General features: G+C 44.2%; 1 protein-coding gene across 2 annotated transcripts in view; it reads right to left on the bottom strand.

Annotated features, from left to right (window-relative positions):
- DMRT1 (doublesex and mab-3 related transcription factor 1) overlaps positions 1-26,703 on the bottom strand; it is a 96,462-nt gene extending 69,759 nt beyond the window's left edge. For both annotated transcript variants that reach the window (XM_070376118.1, XM_070376119.1), the window contains exons 1-2: positions 26,294-26,703; positions 22,727-22,916 (exon numbers count right to left, since the gene is read on the bottom strand). In XM_070376118.1, coding sequence (XP_070232219.1) covers positions 22,727-22,916; positions 26,294-26,593 — 490 coding nt within the window. In that variant the 5' untranslated portion in view covers positions 26,594-26,703. The remainder of the gene's footprint in view (positions 1-22,726; positions 22,917-26,293) is intronic.
- Between the last annotated feature and the right edge of the window lie 1,037 nt (positions 26,704-27,740).

Here is a 27,740-nt window from a genome sequence, read left to right as displayed (position 1 = left end):
ATTCAAGGCAGTCCCACCAAGCTGTACCGAGAGTCACTGTACTCCTCACTGCTATGAAATAAAGTACTTTTAAATTATTATGTCAATTTTTCCTTAAGATGCCCTTGATGAAGCAGGAAAAAATTGATTAAATCTCTATCTTTGAGGGCATCTTCTTCATGTAGTGTGACCACGTGGGAAGGACTCATAAAGCATTTCTCCTGTTTTGCAATGATGCTGTCCTTGGAAAAGGGTCTTGTGCAGATGTTTGAAAGAAGAGCCATGCTCACTGCTTTTTTTTTTTTTTAATGAAACATCATTTACTTGGAAGAATGACTGATGACAAACTACGGTTACTGAGACTTGGGTATTTGCAGCCATTTTCTTTAAAATGAAAAAAAGTGAGCCTATCACTTCAAGAAAACAACTGGCAGTATTTATTGCCAAAATGTTGAGTTTTCAAGTAAAACTCTGAACTTTGGAAAACTTACATCCAACATTTTCCACTGACAGCTTCCCAAACTTGAAGGCTCTTTTGACAAAAAATCAACAGTAATATTTAATGAGTGGGATTTTCTGATACTTTGGAATAAAAATGTCAACATTTGGGAGATCTGTATAATTCAGTGAACTAATATTTTCCAAATGACCAATGCATGACACTACAAAATAATGCATGGTTGACATATCCATTTACAGTGTAAGATGGATTTTTATTTAACTGAGTACAGAAAACTCATTAGCATGGCTTCAGATCTACACTGCAACTAATCTTTAAGAAATTATCACTTGTCAAGTTTTGGTCTAGTATCAAAGAATAGTCACAGTGATCTCAAAAGGTTATTCAAACATTTTTCTCCCTTTTCCAACTATTTATCTACGTGAAGCTGAACTGTCCTAATGTATTTCAATCAAAACAACAGATTGAACTAAATACATATGGCAATCCAGCTGTGTTCTATTAATAAGCCAGACATACAAAAGTTATTTGTAAAAATGTGAACAAGACCACCCTCTCTCACTAATATGCTTTGGAAAATAGTTATTTTTCATTAAAATGTTGCTTATGTTAATTTTAAAAGATTTAACCAATGTATTCTTGGTTTTTCAGTTTTAGTTTCTAATTCAATAAATATCAATAGATATAATCCACATAAACAAAAGCTCATAAACAAAACCTCTTTGAACGTCCTTGAGAATTTGTTAGAGTCCAAGAATTTTGAGAACCTCCATATCACAGGAGGATGGATTTCAGAGCAAATGGAATCAGCGTCTCCAGAGCTGCTTAGTTAGCAGTCAGCCAGCAGGAAAGGCCCAACTGGTCGCACCTCACCTCACACCTTAACTGGGGATATTTCTTTGAGTGACACAGCCATTCACCACCACGTGGGGCAGTGGATAGCAGAGCTTTGGACCGAGAGCACCGACCCAGGCTCCCAGGTCCAACTCTTGATCAGATCTGGAATCCACAGCCTGAGACCTTGGATCAGTTACTTAAGTCTACACAAAACACATAACATGGGTGAACACTGCTACTTACAGCACAAGAGTGCAGAGGAAGGCTCGGTGCTTGATAAATGTTAGCTGCTGTTGTCACCACAATCACAACACACTGAGAGCCTCTCTCGGCCACCAAGCAAGACAGCCACCATGTAGTCTGCCCGAGAAAAGCACCCTTGCTCTCAACTCTCATCTTCAGGGACCCCAGGAGGGCTGGGCTGCACCCAGCGGGGCTTCCTGAGCGCAAATGAACTTGGACAGGAGCAGAGTCCTGGGCTCCCGGGCCTCTCTGAGGTCAGACAGTAGCCTTGAGTGCAGTCGCTGTGGTATCACTCCCTTAAGTCATAATCAGGAAACGCGGAGCAGCCTGTTTCTCCCACAAGGCAGTCATGACAGGGCTATATCAAATGTCAGACACAAACCTGGCACCTGGAAAGCAAACCCCTCCACTTGTGTACCTGCCACGAGTGGGCAGCACCTCTACTGAATGAGACAAAACCAGCAGGTGGAGAACTGCTGACCTGCCTTCCCTTCTGCCAGTCCCCACCTCCTCGTGTATCGAATTCTGCTTTTGAGAAGCTTAGTAACTACGGTCCTTCCCTTTAATAAGATGGGGATTTTATTTATTTGAGGGGACTGCTGCCGTTCCAGGCTGAACTTTTAGCTCGCTATAAAGTTAATGTGCTATTCAATGTTCATTCCAGGCAAGGCTGTGGGGCTGTGTATTCTCTGCCACCCCCAGAAGGCCATTATCTGTAATTGCCCATTACCATGCGTAATTATTTCTCCTGGCATGGTCTACAACCTCCAGGACTGCACGCGGGTATAGTTAACTGCTCCCTCTTACCAAATCTGTGAAGGAATCTTTACTGACCCTCCATACACTGAATGGTATATTCCAAAGCCGACACAAGACCCTTTTACAGGCAAACTCATCTCAAATCACGAGCATTCAGATCCCCTCCAGATGTCCCTTTGCCACTTTCATGGAGTCTTCCCTCCCCTCAAATAACAAGAAAATAAAGCACAATCAACTCTTCATTATGTGGGGGCTGATAACCAAACTGGGAATTATCTAGAGTCCTTTATCCTCCCTTCTTTTGGATTTGGCTGCTTAATTGTATCATGCTTTTTAAAGACTACTGGGAGAAGGTGGAGATAGTGGAGGGGAGAGACAGAGAGGGTGAAACCTAAAAATTTTAATTCAATATGTGTGTTCCCACTTCTAGCGTTTTTTGAGGAGGAAGAGGAACTATGTTCAAACCAGTGATTACGATGGGATTTGGGGATTCCAGGTGCATTTAAAGTATTAATTCTAGAACTGACATTTGCTGACACAGCCCAAAATGTCACCTTATATTTACCTCACTTTTCAACGTTAGCTGGGAAAGAGGAGAGGGGTGGGGGACTACTGGCTGTACACGCAGATGCCGAAATACCCAGCCACCCCTGGCATTTCTGTGTCTTTTCTGCTGCATCACTCAGGTATGAGGGCGTGAGACGTACTCTAAGCTATTATAATTTTCACGCACGAAAAGCTAGGAAGGAGCCACCCCATCTCTGTATGGTCACTAACTACAACTGCACCAAGACCCTCCACAGAAGCTCCATGATGGATACAACCCTTCACGTTTGCCGTTCTGATTTTCATTCTGTCTTCCCTTCCTTTTGAATAAAACTCCTCTGAAATAAAAAGGAAGAGACTCTAAAAATAAACATTTGCCCAACCTTTCAACCATGAGCTTTACAAAAGCTAGGTAAGGGAACCACAGAGAATTAAACCTAACAGTTTGCAGCAAATCTGACAACAGGGAAGGTATAGGAAGGAAACGTTATCCCTCGTTTCGATACCCGGAGAAGCTCAAGTGGCAAGTCTAAGGATGTGCATGCGGTTTACAGCAGGACCCCATCTTACACCTCATAATTCACCACCAGGCTGTGTCACTGAGGGAAAAGAAAGCCACTTATATATGAATACCTTCAGCTAAGACATCTGTCGCTAATGACCATTTCCTGAAGAAAAATACACATGACCACTAACTATCCACATGCTGGCCTGAAGGTGCATCAACCACCAAAGTTAAGACAGACTCCATAGACAGAAGTCAGGGAGACTAAATGGTCAGTCTACTGCTGTGGCCTTGTGGCCAGCTGCTGCCAACTGTGTGGAGCTGATCTTAAACCATGTACACAAGCCACTACATACCAAGTAAAGTGACTGCCCCCAAGCTCTGCTGTCTCTTCACAGGTAACTGCTCCACCAAACATGTCACTGACCACAGGGATAAGAAGGCACAGCAAAAAGTGTCACACTTGTGATGGTTCCTGTCTCCCCATGTAGGGGCCACCCGAATCCCCAGCCTCTGTATAGTCAGAGAAAACTCTGCCAACCAGGTCTTCCAAGCGAGGCTTCAACTGAGACAATGCCTTTCCTTTCTGAGGGGTGAGAGCCAGAAACCTACAGCTTTTGAGACTGGCAGAAGCAACAGCTGAAGGGCCATGGGGGCTCTGAAAACTTGGGATATATACACACATGTGTCATACATATGTATACATACAAGTGTGTCTCTACATACACATGTGTACATCTACGTATCAATCAACTTCCTAACTGCAAAGAAAATCAAATCTCAGCTGAAACAAATGATTACTAATAGCCAATCTGGGCCTGTCAACCACAAGGTTATATGATGACCAAGAGCATAAGTGAACCAGCTGTTATCAGTGACCAACTCCTTACAACTACAGTCACCCTGGCATCATGTACATTTTCATCTTCCAGATCCAGGACCTGTGTTGTGCAGATTTTGTCCATCTGGGTCTCTGGAAATCTAACATGCTCTCAGAAACTGCATTGCACAGAAAGGTCACCAGTATCAAAACCATGTGGCAATTCTCCAAATAAACACAGAAGCAGGAACTCTCTGCGTGGGTACAGCCCATGGCATGGTAGGAGGACTACATAAACTCTAAAACAGGGGGCCCGTATCTGCAGCAAAGCAGCCAGCCAACTCTGTGGGCAGCACCGGGTATCATTGGAGGCTGCGTCAACCGCCAGCCTCACTCGTGCTTCTCAAGGTTTGTTCCATCACAAAAACAATACCGGATTGACAAGTCAGAGAATAAAGATGTCTTCTACTCAACAATGAAGCAAGAGCAATTATCTGAACCCAGCCAACAAAAAGCATCCACTTCTATGAACACACCAGTTTTGAGATGAAATTGTCTGCTCCCACTCCCCACGCCCAGAAAGGAGACACCAACATAGGCAGAGCCTGGAGACTCACCTGAGGCTTTTCTGTCCCTGGACTAGACCCAGCCCAGAAGTGGCAGTAAAGTTGACCTGAGCAGAAACTAAAGGGCTGGGACTGAAAGAATTTCAGAGCTAAAGAGCTGAACTTACTGAAAAGACCACTGTGGATGCTGTCACGGAAAGGACTCACCAGAAAGTCAACCACAGAGGAGGTGACAGAGCTGCTCTTCTACACAAGTTGAGCAGTCACAGTCATTTGTACCAGGAGGCCAACTTGTGAGGGAAAGCTCTCAAAAACTCAAAAGTTGCATTCATTCATTCCTTCCTTCTATACCAACTGGGTGCTTAATGGTTCAATTCTAAAGTAGGAAAGGTCATTTTGTCATAACATTACCATATGCAGGTAACTCACCTTAGGTTCAGGTGAGTCTGAAACGAGGAAGCCCAACAACTACTCAGAATGTGCAGGACTTTATTTATTGCAAGTCAAAATACAGACTGCAGACATGCATTAATAACGAAAATTTAAAAAATACGTAGACAAGGGGGAAAGACAAATAGTACAACAGGAATACGACACCCTAAGAAAAACTAAGAAAATAATAAGCGGCAGATTATTAAATTTGCAGGGACTGAAAATACCAAAATAGGGAGGAGAAACAAAGTCACTGCAGATTAAATATGGAGAGCTTTAAGCCAATTATAAAAGATCAAAGAGAACAAGAGAGGGGAGGAGTAGCTTTACAAGTAACCGAGATAGGAGACCTTGGGAGAAATATGACCAGGGTAAAATCATTACAGTTTACAGTGAAAGTCATCTAGGGATGGCTCCAGACAGAAATTCACTAGAGGCACTCCAGAGAGAACAGCATGGGTACAGCAAGCAAAGAGCTCTTTATTTTTAAAAGGCACACAACTCCGGAGGATTGTTTCTTTCTGTGCAGAACCATGACTAGGACTGGCAAGGTGAAGGATGCGGTGGCTTGAGCCGTATTCTGGATTCCATACCATCCATCTGTGGCTAGGAGCCTCTGTGTGGTCTGCATTCCATGGCCCCACGGGCCAAATGGAGAGGAACTGCTGTGGAATTAGCAGAAAGCCTATCTCTGAAACTCACTTGACACTATCACCTGCCAGAAAATCTGATCTGCCCCCTTTGAATAAGGTCAACTTCTCCCAAAGTCTCAACGCTTATTAATTATCCTAGATTTTAACCAAGAACAGCAGAGTCAAGAAAAGAGCTGCTAATGCGAATGATGTTAACTTTTAACTATAATGTCTCACTGGTGGAATAATCTGTTATTTACATACATTTTCAGTGGCTACCAATAAAAACTCGATGAGGCTGCCACCTGGAAAGAGCTGCCTGTAGCTTAGAAAGGTGCCCTATGCACGGAGGAACACGGAGTCCTGAGTAAAGTCAGGTCTTGAGTCCAGGTCTAGTGTCTTCTTGCACTGATGGGAAAAACTAGTTCTTCACTCTGAGTCTGAGTAGTTAATTTGGGGTATTTTTGTTTAGCAAATACACTGGATGCTACATAATATCAGAGTCAGAAAGCCAAGAAAGTACACAGTACTAACAACAAATGACCACTACAACTTGCATTTAAGATCAGGGGTAATGCCTGATTTATCAAATTTTATTTCTTACCAAAGATTCTACACATCACCATATAACTTTGAGGCTGGTTAAAGCCTATGGTATGACTCAAAATACAAAATGAGAAAATGTAGTATATTAATAATGTAGCACTTACTGAGAAAATAAATCTCAAGCAAAAAAAAAAAAAAAGGAGAGAGAGAAGCTCTGGACATTAACTGTTTTGCTTACCACTGTACCTGGATATAAACTGCTTACCTAGCTTAGTAACCTGGCTACCTAGTGGGTCCCAAATTACTATCATGACCAGAGTAAGGGAGCTCAGTACAGGCTGTGAGCATGGGCTGCTGGAATCCCAACTCCACTACTTAAAATATGTGTGATCTTAAGCATGGTACTGAATCTGTTTCTTTATAAGTAGAAAAAATAGTTCCTATTTTACAAAGTTGTTGTAGAGATTAAATGAGAATATAAATAACAAAGCAGGTAAGACCATACCTGGCATGAGGCAGACAGTAAATGAGGGCTCATAGTACTGTAATCATTATTATCTCCTTTGAAAACATGATGCCAAAGAGTTGGGAATTCAACAGATTACACACCCAGGCGGCAAAGGATAAAGCACTGCCCGTTCTCTCCCTTTATACTCAGGAATCAGAAAACATTATTCACAGTCGTGCATGGATCCTCAGTTTGAGAAACACCCCTATTCCTGCCATGCCAGCTCCTGGCAACACAAACTAATGTGAGAATTACATTTCTTTGCATAATCACCCTTTCTATGCTCTGTTTCTTCAGTCCAACCCAATTCTCCCCTGCTCTTAGATGCAAGCTTTTGCTGCCTGTCAAACTCCTCTCCGTTGCTGTAAATAATCTCTCTCCCTCTTTTATATTACCTTTCAAATATTTATAGACTGTTATTCTCCTTCTCTCCAAGCCATATATCATTTTTGTTGCCTTTCCCTTGGATTCTCTCTAGTTTATCTACATCTTTTAGAAAAAAACAAACCCCAGGTGCTTCATGATGAAAACAGCACACCCAAAGCTAACAGCCCTGAGCCAATAAGGCCCCTTATTCAAAAGCCACCAGAAAACTCTTTGATGTGCTTCTTCTTCCTTTTCCCCTGTAACTCCTAATACCATCTCTCAGATAAAAACATGGGAGAGTGCGATAGGGAGGTGACTACCACCCTCATCCAGCGGATGTCGGGGCTCCACAAGGCGGCAGCGACAGGGTGGGGTGCCCTGGGATGGCTGCAGACACACTCAAACTTGCTAATGAGAAATTATGCACAGTACATGTCGCTCCCACTTGTGCATTCCTTCCTCATCCACTGCGTTAGAAATGAAGGTGTTGGAATCATGTCCTTGGGACTCCTCTTCCCTCCCCGGCCAGGTCTGTACCAACGTGCCTGCTTTCTTCATTCGACAGGCAGGGTCCCAGGTCTGAATCGTGTTACTTCTGTCCAAACTGAGAGGGGCGGCAAGATAGAGGAGGTGCTCTACCTGTTTTGCTGATGGTAACTTCCTTCTACTCAAGTCCTGGATATCGGTGTGGTTCTCCAACACTCCCTACTCCCTTTAAAAAGGGTGAGAGATGGCTAACACTAAAGACATGTGTCAGTACAATTAAGAAAACAGAAAGAAAAAAGCAAAGCCAAGAAAAGAAGGGGAACGCTTACTCATACTTCACTGTGTGAGCATTAAGATGGATGCGTCTCGGAGACTCCTAGTTGCTGGTGTACAGGCTGGGCTGGAGGAACCGTGAGGGGTTACATACGCCTCACTTAGAGCCACAGTTCACATGTCAGCTCATGGAGCTAGGTTTTTGAAGAAACACACACACACACACAAACAGTTTATGGCTAATAGGGTGGGTCATATCCGGCCTCATTCCTCTGCTCCTCCTTGTAGTATCTGAAACTTGAGTTTGATGGCCTGAATTTCTGTACTTTGTTGTGGTTTACAAAGTTTTACATTAAAATCTTAGTTGAGCACCACACTGATTCTGTGAGATAAACTGGGAGGCATTATTATTAATATTTTATCTATTTCACAAATGAGAAAACAGACTACTCAGAGAAATAAATGAACTGCTCAAAATCAAAAAAGGCTGCATAACAGCCAAGTCTTTGGACCCAAGATCTTATGTTCTTTCAACAACATAGAGTTTCCTCCCCAGGTATCAATATAGTTATCCAGGTAAAAGCAAAACTCTGTTTCCACGTATCTTCATCTTGAAGACCTTTGATCAAGCCTCTACTACCACATACCACTCTCTTAGAGGGACATCTGGCACTAATAGACTGGTTAATCTGTTAACTAATCTGACACTACTCTGGAAATTGGTAAATAACAATTAGCCCTCACCCTGGGGGAAGCACAACCCGAACATGTATCAACCAAAGAAGCAGTAAAATCATTTTGAAAGAGTCTATGGCTCAGGAAGCAACAGTTAGAACTGGACATGGAACAACAGACTGGTTCCAAATAGGAAAAGGAGTATGTCAAGGCTGTATATTGTCACCCTGCTTATTTAACTTATATGCAGAGTACATCATGAGAAATGCTGGACTGCAAGAAACACAAGCTGGAATCAAGATTGCCAGGAGAAATATCAATAACCTCAGATATGCAGATGACACCACCCTTATGGCAGAAAGTGAAGAGGAACTAAAAAGAGCCTCTTGATCAAAGTGAAAGTGGAGAGTGAAAAAGTTGGCTTAAAGCTCAACATTCAGAAAACTGAAGATCATGGCATCTGGTCCCATCACTTCATGGGAAACGGATGGGCAAACAGTGAAATAGTGTCAGACTTTATTTTTCTGGGCTCCAAAATCACTGCAGATGGTGACTGCAGCCATGAAATTAAAAGACGCTTACTCCTTGGAAGGAAAGTTATGACCAACCTAGATAGCATATTAAAATGCAGAGGCATTACTTTGCCAACAAAGGTCCGTCTAGTCAAGGCTATGGTTTTTCCAGTGGTCATGTGTGGATGTGAGAGTTGGACTGTAAAGAAGGCTGAGCGCCGAAGAATTGATGCTTTTGAACTGTGGTGTTGGAGAAGACTCTTGAGAGTCCCTTGGACTGCAAGGAGATCCAACCAGTCCATTCTGAAGGAGATCAGCCCTGGGATTTCTTTGGAAGGAATGATGCTGAAGCTGAAACTCCAGTACTTTGGCCACCTCATGCGAAGAGTTGACTCATTGGAAAAGACTCTGACGCTGGGAGGGATTAGGGGCAGGAGGAGAAGGGGACGACAGAGGATGAGATGGCTGGATGGCATCAGTGACTCGATGGACATGAGTCTGAGTGCACTCCGGGAGTTGGTGATGGACAGGGAGGCCTGGCGTGTTGCGATTCATGGGGTTGCAAGGAGTCGGACACGACTGAGCAAATGAACTGAACTGATGGGTAACACACAGTCTAATTTCATGTAACATCGGTAAGGATAAGATTAGTCTCCAGCAGCCTGGATTATCTGACTAGACAAGTGTATCCCACTCTGCAGTCATGGCTGTGCTGACTTATTATACACCAGACAGTAATATTGGAATCTGTAGACCACAGCTCCAGACAAGAATGTAAAATGGTTCAATCTCTGGAACCCTTAGCTTAACTTGAGCTCTGCCCATGGTTACACTGAATGAGGGCATTAAGAGAAGTTGGAAGAGTGTGAAGAACATGTCACGTGCATCTGCTCCACCATGGGGACATTTCTATTTGGCTCTGGTCTGCTGATGGGGAACCAGATGAGCCACAGGCTCCTCCACTCGTCCACAGAGCGCAGTGACCAGGGCCAATCCTTGGGCTCCTGGCCTCTGCAGTCTGCCCCCAGCTGTCTCAGTCTCCTGGCTTAAAATACCAAATAGTGTGTGTGGCGGGGCGGGGAGGGGGGCGGGCAGGGATTGCAACTCATATCACAAAGTGCCAATTCCATAATAAACGAGGAACTCTCAGATAAGAAATTCAATAAAGAAATGGACAAAGGACACATACAGATGGCTCACAGAAAAAATACAAATGATCTTGTAACATATGGAAAAATGTTCAGTCTAACAAAGGAAAGGGGAAATATCAACTATATCAACTATATTTGTTTTCTATTGCTGTGTGACAAACCGCCACAGATACAGCAGCTTTCAGTTCAGTTCAGTTGGTCAGTCGTGTCCGACTCTTGTGACGCCGTGAATCGCAGCACGCCAGGCCTCCCTGTCCATCTAAACCAATGCAAATGCATTATTCTTGCAGTTTTCTGGGCCCATAGTCTGACCGAGGTCTCTCCAGGCTGAAATTAAGGTGTTAACGGGTCTGTGTTTGTTTCTGTGGGCACCAGGGGAGGATCCTTGACCCTGCTGAGTCAGAATGCTGGAAGAATTCGGTTCCCTGTGGTTGTAGGACTGAAGTCCTATTTCTACACTGGCTGTCAGCTAAGTTCCAAGATTCTAGAGAACTCCTGAAATCTTTGCCTTGGCACCCCCTTCCTCCATCTTCAAAGGCAGCCACAGTGGTCAAGTCTTTTCCTGACTTTGAAACCTCCTGGCATCTTCTGTCGTGGAATCTCTGGTGCAGCCAGGAAAGGTTCTCCACTTCCAAGGATTCGGGCATTAGAATGGGCCCACCTGGAATCTGGGGTCCACCCTGCTTGCAGACCCATGAATTAGAATCACATCTGCAAAGTCCCTTTTGCTCTGAAGGTAACATCTTCACCAGCCCCCGGAACAGGGGTGAGGACCTCTCTGGGGGGCCATTATTCTTCTGACCACCCCACACGTACCAAACTTTCAGACTAGTAAAGCCCCGCAGAACCTAGCACTGCCAGTGTCATGGCAGCTTCTCTCTGGAGGGAGTGCTGCGGGCAACATCTACCAAAATTACATGTAAACTTGCCCTCAAAACAGTCCTCCTGTCCCCCACTTCTTCCCGGCTCTACTGTCACCACCCTGGTGCAAGCAGCACCCCTTTGCCTGGGCAACTGCAGTCTTCGCGTGCTCCCCCTTCAAACTACACTCCACACAGCAGCAGAGACCTCTGAAGAGAATAAATCAGACCACAGCACACACCCTGCAACACTCCAGTGACTTCCCATGGCACTCAGCATAAAATCCCAGCTCCTTCTGTGGCCTCCAAGGGCCAGCGAGTTGTGGCCCCCAGCTACGTCACCCTTGCGCTCAGCAATGAGCACACCAGCCTGCATCCTGCTCTAAGCGCATCTCACCCTGCAGTGCCTCCTGCCTGGCTCTTCCTCCAAACCTTGACCACAATGGCTCACTGTCACTCAGGAGGAGCTCGGATTCAATCTCCTTCGAGGGGCCCTCTTTCCCTAACCACCCTGTCAATGCCATGACCCCTGCAGACACATGCATCCCATCACTCTGTCTCCTCAGTGCTCCTACTTTCTGAAAGCATCTTGCTCACTCACTGGTGTACTTGTTTATCCACTGTCTCCCCTGCTAGACGTGCAAGATCCACAAGAGACAGATGTTTTAGGCACTGATATACACCCCAGGCCTAGAAAAGGGTCTGACCCAATGCAGTCACATAATGAATATTTGTTGAATAAGTGAAAAATGAAACAGGTGGAAGAAAGGGAAAAAGGGAGGGAGGGACTCTGGGCCAAACAGTCGACTTATCAGCAAAGATGAATTCAACTCAGTTCAGCAAACATTTACTAGTGTTAGATGGATCCAATCTGCTTCCCAGAATTACTGCATATACTGTATTTTGGATAAACCCTCAACTTCAGGACCAGAGTAAAGGGTGATGCAAAAATAGGGGGTAGCTTTATAAATGCTGAAATTAATACCACGTCAGCTGGGAGCATACACTGGACTGAGCTGACTCTGGGTGTCTGAAGCATATCTGAGAACTCTCACTGCCAATAAACATCAGAAAATATGCTATTACTTGAATACTGAATTGGCAATTCCTTCTGATAACAAACCAGCTACTTATAGCCTATTTTAAGAGTTTCTTGTGCATTTTTTTCTGAAAAGTATGCTCAGAGGTATTGTACACTAAGACGGGATTAGTGATTGTAAACTCCGACAGACGAGAGACCAGAGGAAACTGCGTGTGAAATACAATTTGGTTCAGCAAATTTGGTCATCACATTGAATTTTTTTACAAGTTGAAAAGTAAGACACCTTTAGACTGAGACAGAAATTCAGACACGCACTTACAGAGTTGCTTGGGACCACTGCCAACGGAACCATGACTAGTCAAGAACCAGTGAGACAGCAGCCAGAGCCCCCAGGGGCCCACGGGCTTCACAGCACTTCACAGAGCATTTCTAGGCTCAGAGTCCAAATCACCTGGCAGAGGTACAGAATTCACAGAATCGCGCATCAGCCCTTACCCTGGGTCCCCTTCTCTACTGGCCTCAGCCCTCTGAGAGACTTTACTAGAGTTTAAAAGTCCTCATTACCCAAGAGGCACAGATTAGACTGGTGTATGGGCTTCCCTGGTGGCTCAGCTGGTAAAGAATCCACCTGCAATGCAGAAGACCCCAGTTCAATTCCCAGGTTGGGGAGATCCCTTGGAGGGGGGGCATGGCAACCCACTCCAGTATTCTTGCCTGGAAAATCCCCATGGACAGAGGAGCCTGGCAGGCTACAACCCATGGGATTGCAAAGAGTCGGAAACAACTGAGCAACTAAGCACAGCATACGAACAAGGACAGAAGTCAGCAATAAAGCAAAAATTGCAGACCTGGGAGAAGGAAGAAAGGAAAGAACAGATGTTGACAAGATAAAAGCAATCATCTCATGTGAGTCTACAGGTGATTCCAGAGGCCAAGAAAGCCAAGCTAACAAAAGAGGCTGTGTTCAGCAAAAAGGTCATGAGAGGGAGAGAACACGGAATTCTCACTCTGTAGATTGAGACTTTCAGTTTGGGAAGATAAACCCTAGCGAAGGATGGTGAGGAGGGTTGCACAACAATATGAATACACTTAATGCCACTGAACTGTGCACTTAAAAACAGTTAAAATGGTCAATTTTATGTTCTGCATATTTTGCCACAATAAAATCTTTCAAAAATAAATTAGCTAGTAAAACAACAGACCAGACAGAAAGGCATTCACAAGATCCAGTGTGTGGCTGAAGGGGTAGTCAATGGACAGGATCCCTGAACCAGCAGATAACCAGGAACCCAAGGGTCAAGGACTCGGGGGGACACTGTGGAACAGACAGGAGAAACAGCTAACACACATGAGCTTTCTGATATTCCAAAAGTCTCCTACGGCAGCAAATGTAAAGCTGTACAGCACTACAACAACACTTACGTTACCACCTATAAAGTTTCCCAATGCTATCAACAGCTATGACAACCTATGATCTACTCTCTTCTCACTGGTAATGTGGAGAACAGCTGTCCATTCTCCCCAGCTCTCGGGTTTCTCTTCTGCTTTCCACACGAGTGATGGCAGTCTTCCACTTTTAGAAGCCCAAAGATAAAAATTGTTCTTCCTACGTTTCTAGGGCAGTAGAATCCCCTCTCCCTTGTTCTGGGGAAATGCTTGTCACCCAAGGTCTAGGAAGTTGCTTAAGCCCTTCAGAAACAAACCAATGTTTCTATCAGCCAATACTACAACAAAGAAAACCAGTCACCAGGTTCTTCTGTGGTTTAATTCCTCAAACACTACTCCTTTCACTATAAAATATATGCGATCATGAGGGAAAAGAGGAAATTTTTTAAAGGCAGTATTAATATATTAATATTTCTAGTAATAAGAAGATGCAATCCCAGAGAATCCTCCATGATCTAAACTTCTGGTCACCAAAGACCCATTGACTGGGTTTTGTATCTTTATAGTTTCTGCCTGAATGAAGGCATGCTACCTTTTAATTTTAAAAAACTTTAGCATGAATTTTCTGACGCTCTCACACACTGCTGGTGGGAATGTAGTAAAACAGTGCAGCCTCTTTGGAAAACTCTGACAGTTCCTCAAAAAGTTAAACATAGTGTTACCGTGTGTGCGTGTGCTAAGTCGCTTCAGTCGTGTCTGACTCTTTGTGACCCTATGGACTGTAGCCTGAGAGGCTCCTCTGTCCATGGGATTCTCCAGGCAAGAATACTGGAGTGGGTTGCCATTTCCTCCTCCAGGGGATCTTCCCGGCCCAGGGATAGAAACCACTTCTCTTATGTATCCTGCACTGGCAGGTAGATTCTTTACCACTAGCACCACTTGGGAAGTGTTACCATATGCCTCAGAAATTGTGCTCTTTTGAATATAGTCAAGAGAATGCAACATATATTAATACAAAACTGACACCAGAATGTTATGTAAGCATTGCTCATAATAGCCAGAAAGTGTAAGCAACCCAAAAGTCCTTCATCTGATGAATTAAAAAACTCACCATATCCATACAGCGGAGTAGTATTGAGTTTTTAAAAAGGAATAATAAATATTAATACAGGCTACAATAGGGGTATATCTTGCAAACATCAGGCTAAGTGAAAAAAGTCAGCTATGACCCCAGTGTAGGAGCAGACGGAGACGACTACAAGGGAAGAGTTTCTTTTAGGAGATGAAAACGCTCCACAGGTAGATTACAGGGGTGGTTGCACGGCTCTGCGATTTACTTTAAAAAAAAAAAAAGCACTGAATTGTACACTTTAAACAGACAAAGTATACAGAATATGAATTATACCTTAGGCTGTTAAACTAATTTGAATTTTTAGGCATTTAAAAAATCAGAAACACTTAAAAATATCACCAAAATTGCAGACTGATCAGTGATTTTACTCTGTATCTGTAGGTGGGTTCATGATCACTAACACAGTGTTTTAAAACAAAATTTCAAATTTAACCATCATTAATATATTCAGCAAAACTTTACTGACCATGTACTACAAAGCCAGGTACCGTACTATGCACATAAGTTACATGATGAATAAACTGCAATCCCTGCCCTTAAGATTACATTTTCACAATGGAGACAGAAGTGCAAATCAGTCACACGCTTCTTTTGACTTTTTACATATAGTTATAAAACTAATTTTATTTTGTAATAACTTTAAATGGAGTATGATCTATTAAAATATTGAATCACCATGTTGCACACCTGAAACTAGTAATACTGTTAAGTCAACTATACTTCAATTAAAACCAATTTATAACTTTAAACACTGTATTTACCTTTTTTGATGGCTCCAAATTTTCAGTCTAGCCAAGGTAGACCAGTAGGCTACTTCCTATATATTTTGTTGTCAACTTTTTTATAGAAATACTGTTTATGGAGAATTTCTATCAGGTCAATTAACTGCTATATTTGACATGTAAATAGAGACTGCCCTTAGAATGAATAAAATTGAGATGTTATTTAAAATACTAGGCCATCAAAATGATCAGTACAATTAATCTTAAGGGTTTTCTTTCATTCAAGCCTCCTATTCTTACTTCAGTTTAAGGAGATTTCATTTCATTAAACATTCTGGAAATTTCTTTGACTCTGAAAATAAAATTGGGGAATACTTTTATCTGAAGGCCTTTTTAAACCCAATTTCCACATCTTCCATCAACTTGAAATTGAGCTCTGTCTAAAATCAAATGGAGCTCATCTCATCTAAGTGGCCAGAATCCTAGAAATATCAGCTCTCAAGCTAAATTGGTAAAATGTTTAGGTTTTTCATTTGAAATGCTTCTTTCTGTGCAACATGGAAAAGTGCAAAGATAAAAACTGAAATACTTTTAACTCCATAGGAGATTTTTAGAGCAGCAAAACTACTTGGTATGATACTATAATAATGGGTACACACCATCATTTATTCACAGAATGTACACCACCAAGAGTTAACCCTTCTGTACACTCTGGACTCGGTGATGGTGGCATGTCTGTGTGGCTCATCAGTCGTAACAGATGTACTTTTGGTAGGGGATGCTGATAATGGGGGCACTGTCTACGTGTGGGGGCAGGGGATGTATGGGCAATCTCTATACCTTCCTCTAAATTTTGCTGTAAATCTGTAACTTCTCTAATGAATAAAGTTTATTTTTAAAGAAACTTAAATAACTCAACATCTTCAGCTGTTAGTTCATCAGTCATTTCTCACTGGCAAAAAACTGCATTGGGACATTATTCCATTTTAAAACTACCACACTGCATGTTTGTACAGCATTTGAACCCTTAGAAAGCACACAAGCAGGAAGGCATGTGCTGCCTACCGAATGAGTTCTTTCTCTGTGCTGAAGTGGAGTTACTGCTAGCTAAGGAAGAGAAGTGAAGGAGGGTGTCCTGTCAATATCAGACACAGGCCTGGCTGACCTAACAGGGGAAAGGTGAGTGAAAGCAGGCCACAGGTCACAGGTCACAGGCGCTGGGCAGTGGGGGAAGGCCTGAGACGGCAGGAGGCGGCTCAGCGTGGGGGAGTGTGCATGCGAGTGTGTGTGGAAGCCCAGGGTGCTCCAGAAGGGAGGGCCCCAGGAGATAACATTCAGGTTCTCACTTACAAAGGACACATATGCCAAACCAAATTCTCTACAATGCAGCCCTTCATCTGACAGCTCTGCACAGAAGAGCCAAGAATTATGGAGACTTTAGCATAAGCTCTAGGTAAAATGGCCTTCTTTCTACTTGCTGCACAGGAGGCTAAGGAAAAGCAAAATACAGTATGAAATAACAGGAAGGAGCCCACACATCAAAGAGGAGGAATGCTTATGAGATTTTTTTTCAAGTCAGCTGATAACTTTCAAAATATATTATTAATATATTACATATATTATGCTTATGAGATTTTTTCAAGTCAGTTGATAACTATATATATATATGCGTGTGTGTGTGTATTGCTAAAATTTAAAAAGTAAAACCATAGAAATAATGCTGAAGTTGTTATTAACTCATTGTCATTTATAACTAAAGTTGCTCACCTTTTTTTCTGGACGCCTCCAAAATGGCTGGGAAGAAATCATTTGTTAATTGATAGTACACTTATTAGCATATCTGATCCTGTTCATATAAAAGATACCACTGAACAAAGCATTTCTTCAAAACGTTCCTTCACGGTGTTACCCACAATTATATAATATTTTATAATCATTGTTGGAGGAATCATCCAGCAGTGTTTTGATCTAGCTTAGCCAATCTTCAGCTAAGGATCACAGAGACTGTGGTAAGTTAACTTACTCAGAGGGATCAGCTCTCTAATAGATGAAATGACAATTCAGCAAATTCAATTTCCTTCACAGTGGCCTCAGGATTCAGCCAATAATCTTGGCAATAATTCTTGGGCACTTTCAGGAGCCAAAAGGAGATAACTAAGAAGCCTCAAGGACATAAACATCTACTGGATTTCACTAAGCCACTGCCCTTGCAGTCAACATCATGTATTAGAAAAAGAAAGTGAGCAACCTGCCCCTTCGTGGGAGCCAGTTGGTGGGCTGCACCGTTCCATTACAACTTTCACCTTTCACAAAATAACTGCAAATCCTAGCGTTCCACATTGATATAATGGAATACCAGGCCATTAAAAAATGCCATGGTTTTATATTAAAAAAAAAACTACACACAAGTGGGAGCAATATACTCCTGCTATGTTAAATATATACATTATAGATATACATATACACAGGAAAACAATAGACAGACAGGTAAAGCTTCCACCTGTAATCCTGAGGTAACAAATAGAAGACCCACAAGTTGGGGTTTGGAACGTAGTCATTGAGTATGTTTTTGTACTCTATAAATGTTTACCAATTCCTGCATAAAGCTAAATGTTATTTTAAAGAAATTCTTATCTCTAGAGATGTAATCTTAGTTACACATTTGTCAGTAGTACATGATGTAGGGCAGGAAGTTGGACACCCCATGTGCTACATAAAACTTAAGGAACATCCTTCAAGCTGTCTTGTCTGCTTCACTCTCTCTCTCTCTCCCTCTCTTCCTCCATCCCTCCCTCCCTTCACTGCCTTGTCCATTTCTCTCTTTATATAGTTTAATTCTACTGGCATTTCTGTTTTCCTCTTGCTCATGTCCCAGAAGTTCATGATCCCAACTCAAGGGCTTCGGTGGACGTCCTGTGAGTGATGATGATGGACGAGGCTCCTGCCCTGCTGAGATGAGGTAGGCTGATTCGGAAGGGCCCATCTTCCCAGAGCAGGCAAAACCTCCTGCCCTCAGCTGAGCCCAGGGCACCGCACACCACTGGCTTCCACACTCCCTCCCTTGGAGCGTTGGTTCAAGACTCTGAACTGACTCCAAGGTCCATCAGCTCCAGGAGCAAAGAAGGGAATCTGGTCACATCCTCCTTGACCCTGAACCTTCTGTCATGCTCCTCTGCTGCTTCTATTTGTAACTTTCCCTATCACCACTCTGAAATGCCCTGCAAGGACTTCTTGGTCACTGTGAACTCCATCTAGCCTGAAATCCTTCAAGGCTTCACCACGGTGGGGTGTAAAATCAAACATGAAGTGCAATGTGGGATACAGCAGGGTAGGCCAAGTTCACCCATGGTTTCCAACAAAATGCCCAGGACTAATGCTGATCCATCACGGGCCTGTCCCTGTATTTCTCCCTGTGAACACCAACGGCTGCAGCTTTCTGTGCCAACCGAGAATGGTGCTGCCCCTGCTGTGTTTCAATTTGCCCATAAGCCCCAAATCCCGTCTGAGGATTCAACCATAAACTCTAATCATAACTGTCCATTTTCCAAGAAAACACAGCAACTATTCTCACAACCTCCCTTCACAGGCAGGCGGCAAATCCGTGGGCTCTGGGATGGGACAGACCTGGACTGAATCCCAGCTCAACTCAGCCTTATTCTGGGGCAGTTTCCTTACCACTGGTTTCCTTATCTGTAAATAGGAATAGTAATTCCTACTTCCTAAGATATTTGTGAACATCAAATGAGCTACTCCCCTCTCTACTCCTCTGGCACCCCCACCACCATTCCCGTATCAGACCTCCAGCTGAATCCGCCAGGTCTGCCCTGACCCGATACTATCTTCTGGTAATTAGGTACAGCTTAAAATTCCAAAGTGTGAGAATCATATTTCTGATAGATATACTCCTTCCCTTCTTATGAACAGGAAAGTTCTGAAACGGCTATAAATATGTTTTATGCACAACAAAGCTAAAACAAGAAAATAATACCATCCCCTTTGTTAGCTAGAGATTCTGTAGCCCCAGGAACACACCCAAGGATAGGTGCACAGACACACCTGCCTGCAGCAGGTACTGTAACTCTGTCGCTCACCTGGCTTCCCTGGTGCCCTCTAATCTTCTTCTTTATAATAGTCAAGACTCTGAGGATCTTAAAAACCCTCAAAGAGCTCATCCCTCATTTTTGAGAAGAGGAAACAAGACCACCAGAGAGTTTAAGTTACTTGTCTAAAGTTGCACAGCTATTTAATGACAACTAGGCAGCTGACCAAAGCCTTTGACTGTGTGGATCACAATAAACTGTGGAAAATTCTGAAAGAGATGGGAATACCAGACCACCTGACCTGTCTCTTGAGAAACCTATATGCAGGTCAGGAAGCAACATACAGAACTGGGCATGGAACAACAGACTGGTTCCAAATAGGAAAAGGAGTACGTCAAGGCTGTATATTATCACCCTGCTTATTTAACTTACATGCAGAGTACATCATGAGAAACGCTGGGCTGGAGGAAGCACAAGCTGGAATCAAGATTGCCAGGAGAAATATTAATAACCTCAGATATGCAGATGACACCATCCTTATGGCAGAAAGTGAAGAGGAACTAAAAAGCCTCTTGATGAAAGTGAAAGAGGAGAGTAATAAAGTTGTCTTAAAGCTCAACATTCAGAAAACTAAGATCATGGCATCTGGTCCCATCACTTCATGAGAAATAGATGGGGAAACAGTGTTAGACTTTATTTTTTGGGGCTCCAAAATCACTGCAGATGGTGACTGCAGCCATGAAATTAAAAGACGCTTACTCCTTGGAAGGAAAGTTATGACCAACCTAGACAGCATATTAAAAAGCAGAGACATTACTTTGCCAACAAAGGTTCGTCTAGTCAAGGCTATGGTTTTTCCTGTGGTCATGTATGGATGTGAGAGTTGGACTGTGAAGAAGGCTGAGCACCGAAGAATTGATGCTTTTGAACTGTGGTGTTGGAGAAGATTCTTGAGAGTCCCTTGGACTGCAAGGAGATCCAGCCAGTCCATTCTGAAGGAGATCAGCCCTGGGATTTCTTTGTAGGGAATGATGCTAAAGCTGAAACTCCAGTACTTTAGCTACCTCATGCGAAGAGCTGACTCATTGAAAAAGACTCTGATGCTGGGAGGGATTGGGGGCAGGCGGAGAAGGGGACGACAGAGGATGAGATGGCTGGATGGCATCACCGACTTGATGGACGTGAGTTTGGGTGAACTCCAGGAGTTGGTGATGGACAGGGAGGCCTGGCTGCAACTCATGGGGTCACAAAGAATCGGACAGGACTGAGCGACTGAACTGAACTGAGGTAGCTGACAACTTTAGCCCAGTGATTAAGCACAGCAAACTAACTTATGAAAAGTTTACTTAAAACCTACTCCAAGGTTACATTTCACGGAGCCTTAGAAGGCTCAAGATTCTGTGAATCTCAGCGGGTATATTTAGTATGAAATATATGTCTTTATATTTGCCAATGGGATGTCGCAGATCCTAGTTTGGTGAGCTTCTTAGAGCTCCTGTATTCCAGACCAGTGCCATTAAACAGAACTTCGTGAGAAATGGAAGCACATACTATCCCATGTGGCCAGCTTTAGCTACGTATGTGCCTGTTGAACATCTGAAATATGACTAGCGCAACTGAGAAACTAAATGTTTAAAATTTTTAAATTTATTTTTACTGTTGTAAAATACATGCAACATAAAAACAAACATCTCAACCATCTTTAAGTGCACAGTTCAGTGATACTAACTACATTTGTGATGTACTGCAACCATCACCATCATCCATCTCCATAGCTCTTTCCATCTCGTAAAACTGAAACCCTATACTCACTAAACAATAACCCTCTATTCCCCTCTCCCCCCAGCCTGTGACAACCACCAATCTACCTTCTGTCTCTAAGATTTTGATTACTTCAAGTATGTAAGTGCAATCATACAGTATTTGTCTTTTTGTGACTGGTTTATTTCATTTAGCATAAAGTCCTCAAGGTTCATCCATGCTGTAGCATGTGTCAAAATTTCCGTCTTTTTCAGGCTAAATAGTTTTCTTTTTACCACATTTTGCGCTTCCATTCACCTGTCAGTGGACACCTGAGGTGCTTCCACGTTTTAGCTATTATGCATAATGCTGCTATGAACATGGATGTAGAAATACCTCTTTAAGATGCTGTTTTCAATTCTTTTCAGTATGCACTCAGAAGTGGAATTGCTGGATCATGTGATAATTCTATTTTTAACTTCTGAGAAATCACCATACTGTTTTCGATAGCAGCTGTACCGTTTTACGTTCCTACTAACTGTGCACAAAAGTTCCAATTTTTCCTACATCTTCACCAATATTGTTATTATCTGGTTTTCTGATGGTAAGCATCCTAACTGGTATGAGGTGGTATCTCATTATAGCTTTGATTTGCATTTCCCTAATGACTAATGGTATCAAGATCTTTCCTTGAGGTTTCTACCACTTGTATATCTTCTCTGGATAAAAGTTTTAATTTTACTTCATTGTAATTAAATTTAAGCAGCCCAATGAGGCTAGAGGCTTCCATGTTGGGCAGTGCAGCTCTAGAGCACCATGATTCTCAAGGTAATTTACAGATCCAGTGCAGTAAGCACTATGAGATTTGGAGGCAGATGGATCCATTCAGGTACTTTTAGTCTGACAGATGTAGCCAGTCACTAAAACTTTTTATACCTCAATTTTCACATAGTATAAAACAGAATTAATATCTCCTTCTTCTAAGAATGAAATCAATCAGTATACATCTCTAGCCCCTGATATACTCTTAGCGCATGAGAGAGAATTTAAGCCAATGAGACATGCCTTGCCTCAATTCCAGTGTCCATGGAAACTCAGAACCCAGAATCTGTTTTTTTAAGATATGTTCCCCAAGTGGAATTGCAGTCCTTCCCAGAGAAAGGACTTTCAGCTTTAGGAAACAAGGATCTTTGGCTCCCACCAGGAGGATCCCGTGAATGGAAGGGGCTGACTGAGATGAATTCTGGACTAACTTCTCCGGTATTCTGTGATTTTGACTCTGTCCAGATTCAGCCTTGGCAAAAAAACAACAGGAAAGTGAAGCTGTCGAACTTCTGGTTCTAGAATTCAGGCCCACCTCCTTTGTGAGGCAGCCAAAACAAACCTTCAGAGGCAGGATCTTTTAAGAAACCCTCTAAGCTCTACATGTGCTCTGGGACTCAGAACCATCCTGAGGCTCTGTCTTTGTGGCCACACCCTTCTTCCCTCCAGCGGGCCCACAGGCTTACCTGGACCTGGAGCTGCCGTGCTGGGGGTGCTGGCCGGTGGCGGCTGCGAGGAGCTGCTGCTCTCAATCATCAGGCACGGGTTGCCGCTGCTGTTCTCTCTCTTGACCATCAGTTCAGCCGTGCTGGGCAGCGGGATGGGGTGACTGATCCCCAATTCCTCTTCCTGGGCCTGCTGCCGTCTCAGGGCCACCTGGAAGCACAGGGCAGTGGGTCACCCTCCAGCACCCCAAAATCACTCCTACAGCTTTGCCAAAACCACTGAAGCCCTGCCCATCCCAGACATCTCCATCCATTACCTCCAGGGATGAGGTCTGAGAATCCTTCATTTCTTCCCCCACCCCCAATTTCTTTTTATAGCCACCCAGGTAACTCTGATGTGCAGCCAAAGCTGAAAAATGGTTGAGAGTCAGAGGTCCTTTAGAGCTTTGAGTGAGTGCTCAAAAACTTTTCAATAAACAAATGTGTGTGTAGACTAGGAGGAAAGATTGGAAGAGAAAAAGCTGCAGTTAGCAGAGGAATTCAAAGTGAAGAGCAGAAGTCAGCACTGACAGATTAGGAAGGAAGGAGAATGGGATCACTCATTGCTTGCTTCCACAAATATGGAAAAGGCCACTGTATTAGGAACCTCGATCAGCAAGATATAGTAAGATTAGATTAGATCCCAAGGTACTCACTGTTTAAAAGGAGAGACACGAAGCAAACACACAACTACAATTCAAGACAAAACGTGAACCACCGCAAGACAGGCACAAAAGGGGCTTTAAGTGCAAGGATGAGCGGAGGTGGTGCTGCAACGGGGCGTGAAGAGCCGCATGAGTGAAGCCTGACAGGCAAGGATGAAGGGGCAGAACTACCCCCGACACGGGAGCAGGGTAGACAGTGAAGGCAGAGGCTGCTCAGGAAACCCACAGAGCCCTATTCGGTGGGGTGGAGGGATTGTGGAGGGAAGTAATGGGGAAAAGGGGGCTGCAACATGGTGTTGGAAGTCCCTGGAGAAAGAGGTGGAGGTGGAGAGAAAAGGAGAAAGCAGGTGTGATATCTCCCAGTGGGGGCTGGAAAGGACCCAGCATACCTAAGACACTACTCATGGTCCCTCTTCTTTTAAAGAACAGTGAAAGGTTGAAAAGTTGTGTCCAAAAAAAAAAAAATTGTATTTTTGTTTACAAGTAACCGAAAAAGGCAGACTTTCTCTTGAAAGTGACCACTGGTGATAATGGAACAAGAAAGGGAAGCACCTGTACCTCAGAGGCTGAAATACAAGCCAAAAAGTTGACATCAAAATGGTGAACCAGAAGCGTAACTACAATTTACAGACTGTTTTAGGAAAACTGTAGCCTTTAAATTGAGAAAGATGGTTAACTTGGAAGTAATTTTACTCCTAACAAGAGGAGTCTTCAACTTAAAAAAAAACTTTGAATATAAGATTGAATAATTAGGTTTAAGTCTTGAGTTTTCTATTATTAACCAAGTTTAGAAACAGAATATTAAGGATTTGACCACAAATGTTTAAAAGAATACCCATGAACTTGTGAAGTATGTCAATGCAACAAAAAAGTGCACTTTAAAAAGCCCTGGTTTACACAAATCTCACACATGCACACAACATACAGAGTATTATACAGTCCATAAACTAAAAACACTTTTACAAAGACTTCTCAAGGGCTCTTAGGAAATGCTATTTAAATATGGAAGGTGAGGCAATTGATTTAAAAATGCATTTTAGGCTCTTAAGATCAATTTCAAGCTATTTTAGAATGATTGTTACATGGCTGTTTAAAGGATTTCACTCAGCACAGCACAAGCCTTCTGGTGTGGAAAATACTCGTTTTATACTATTAAAATAATTTTTAGTTCCTTTTGTTTTTAACATAGCGAACAGCCTCCTTACAAATTAGTACTCCTACTAATACAGCTTATTCAAACTTAATGGCCCTGCTGCTGTTAAGTCGCTTCAGTCGTGTCGGACTTTGTGCGACCCCATAGACAGCAGCCCAGCAGGCTTCCCCGTCCCTGGGACTCTCCAGGCAGGAACAGTGGAGTGGGTAATGGCCCTACTCGGATGCATATTTTTCTTACATTATGAGAAAAATCCCCCTCCCAAGCATACTCTCCACACTAAATATTAAAGCCAGCAGCTAAATATTCAGAAAAAAATTTTCTACCTACAAAAACAACTAAATGCCGTTGTTTTTTTTTTCCAGTAAGTTCAGTGATGCATTTAAATGCTATATTCAGTGTATTCTTTTCCACTATAGATTAAGCTAAAAACCAATAAAGAATACCAAGTAAAACAACCTGTATTTCCATGACTTCCCTCACAGTCTGTGAAGACCGAATCTACCTATTTTAAAACATTTTTTAAAAATGGGTGTATATAAAAAGTATAATCTCTAAGAATGTTAAGTCCTGTTCAAGGCTCTTACTGATATCATTTTCAGTGGAGGATATTTATCCGTTCCTAACCAAAAATAGCACGTCGTTAGTAAACATTTCTTTGTAATATTTCATTGTAAATAACCTGTTTTAAAAGGATGGGACAACTTTTAGCTGGAAAGAATGTGTATTATTCTCTTCTAAAAATTCTTTCAGGATACCAACGACTTTATTTCTGTTAAGGTACAAAAGTACTGCCCCAACAGCAGACAAAACCTCAAACGCTTGCATTTTCTCCTCTGCGTGGTCGTTTAAAATTCTTAAGTGTGTTTTAAAACACATTCAAAGTAACCTGTACTTGAATATCTTCGGTCGAGACAGCAAACTTTAAAGCGCAAATGAAATTTCCCTAGTGCTCAAAATGGCTGAGCCAGGATCCACCGCGGCGAATACGAAAAAGAGCGCCAAGAACACAGCGAGGACCACGCCGCGCCGGCGTCCGTTAGGGCGACTCTTCCAGAAAAGCAGACTCCCGCCGCGACGCGTTATCCGTAGAAGCTGCGGCCGGCCGGGTCTCCGCTTCCCCCTAACCAGAACCCGAGAAGGCACCGTCCAACACCCCCACCCAATTATAAGCTCCCTGCTCGAGGCGGAGTCAAGGATCCGAGGGAGCAAGCCCCCCAACTCTGCTCAGAGAGTGAGGTCGGATGCCTAGGGCTCCCCGAAGGGCCGAACACCACAACTCGCTGCTGGAGGCGGGGTCAGAGATCCCGGGGACCCCTTCCCTAGCAGCGCGAACCCCGCAACTCTCTGCTGGAGAATGAGTTTAGGCATCTCGGGGACTCCCAAGCAGAGCGAACCCTGCAACTCTCAGCTAGCTCTGAAAGAGAAAGTCAGACAGTCAGAGGGTCCCCGAAGGGGCGAACCCCACAATTCCCGCTGGGTCACGGATCCGGAGCTTCGGGAGCCGAGTGAACCCCGCACCTCCCTGGCTCCGCCTGCGGCATCGGAGACGAGTCCAGGCCCTCGGAGCGCAACATTGGAGCGTGGCTAGGACCCCCGGCCCCGAGCGCTCAGTGGCTGTCGGCAAGCACCGCCACCTTCCTTCAGAACCCCACATGGCGCCCCAGGGACCCCAGGGGCTTTACTCGAAAAATTCGAGGCTGAAGCCCGGTTCCAGACGCCCGCACTCACCTGCGCGGCCATCACGCGTTGTCTCTCTGCTATCAGGTTGCACTTCTTGCACTGGCAGTCCCGCCACATGCAGAAACGCTTGTGGCCCTTGAGCGGCGACGCGTAGCCGTGGTTGCGGCACCGCGCGCACTTGGGCAGCCGCGGAGACTTCTTGCCCGAGACGGCGCCCGTGCCCGACGCTCCCGAGTCGGATCCGCCACCGCCGCCGCCGCCCCCGGCCTTGCCCTGCGGTGGTGCCCCCGGGGTTTGCGGGGCCTCCGACGGTGCGGAGGGCTTGCTATACGCATCATCGTTGGGCATGGTGCCCCAAGGAGAAGCGCAGACTCTCCGGTAGCTGCAAGGGGGTCACCCGGCCGACGGCGAGGCTGGAGAGGAGGAGGCGCAGAACGCGTACGTTCTGCAGCCGGAGGTGCAGCTGGACTGGCGAGGTCGGGACTCGCAACGCCCAGAGACGTGGGGGGTTGTGCCCTTTATTTGCGCGCGCGCGCGCGCGGCACAGAACTTCTGGATACTTTTCAGAACGTTCCCGGGACTGCCTGGGCGGGCGAGAGCTCTAAGGAGCGCCGTCACGCCCACCACCCCCCAATTCTAGCCACTCGGCTCCCGCTGCGTGCAAGCTTGCAGGAGCTGCAAACACCGAGGGCAGTGCTGGAGGGCTACTGCGAGCGCACACCTGGAGCAGGGGTGCTCCACGGGGTGCACGGGCTGCCAGAACACGCTGTACTGAGGAAGCTGGGCTCCAGCTCAGCAAGGTAGCTGTGCAGGCTGCTGGGAGGAGGTGCAGACCCTCCTCTGGAATCCTCCCGCTCCCTTCCCCCCAGCGACGCCCTTCTGCAAGTTCCATAAGACAGACTGACAGAGGCCAGCTCAGAAAGCAGTTTCTTCCTCATTTAAGATAAGTCTGAGGCTGAAGGCCTGAACAAAGAGAAGCCTCTGCAGTTATATCAGCAAAGAAGACCCACAGTGGGAGAGTGGGTCCATGCGCACCCCAAATTGGGCCTGTTCTCCGGTTGCCTCTTCCTGGACCTGTGTTCACTTGCTCAAGAGATTTCCACTTGCTGGCTGCATATAACTTTCAGATCTAGAGTTCTAGTCCTTACTTCTCTCTTCAGTGGCTTACAGGTTCTTGCCTTTGAAGCAGCCTCACTTAGGATCTGCAGGCACTGGAAATTCGGTCTTTTAAAAACCTCTGTTGGGGTTGCAGGGGACAGAGATGAGCACATTTATCAAAATTCATTCCACACTTAAGATCTGTGCATTTTAATTATACCTCCAAAAACCCCAAATCCTCTTACAGTCTTTCCCTCACTGCCACTCCCCACCATTTTTGTCTTCTCTCTGCACTTGCACAGCAAATCCAACCCATTCTTCCTGCACACCAAAGTGTCCCTCTAAAGCCAGCCCTTCTCAGGTCTGAATCTCTGCAGTAGCGTCCAGCTGGTCTCAC

Source organism: Bos mutus, chromosome 8 (assembly GCF_027580195.1).
Source record: "Bos mutus isolate GX-2022 chromosome 8, NWIPB_WYAK_1.1, whole genome shotgun sequence".
Classification (NCBI taxonomy): domain Eukaryota; kingdom Metazoa; phylum Chordata; class Mammalia; order Artiodactyla; family Bovidae; genus Bos; species Bos mutus.
This window is presented reverse-complemented; position numbering and strand designations above follow the sequence as displayed.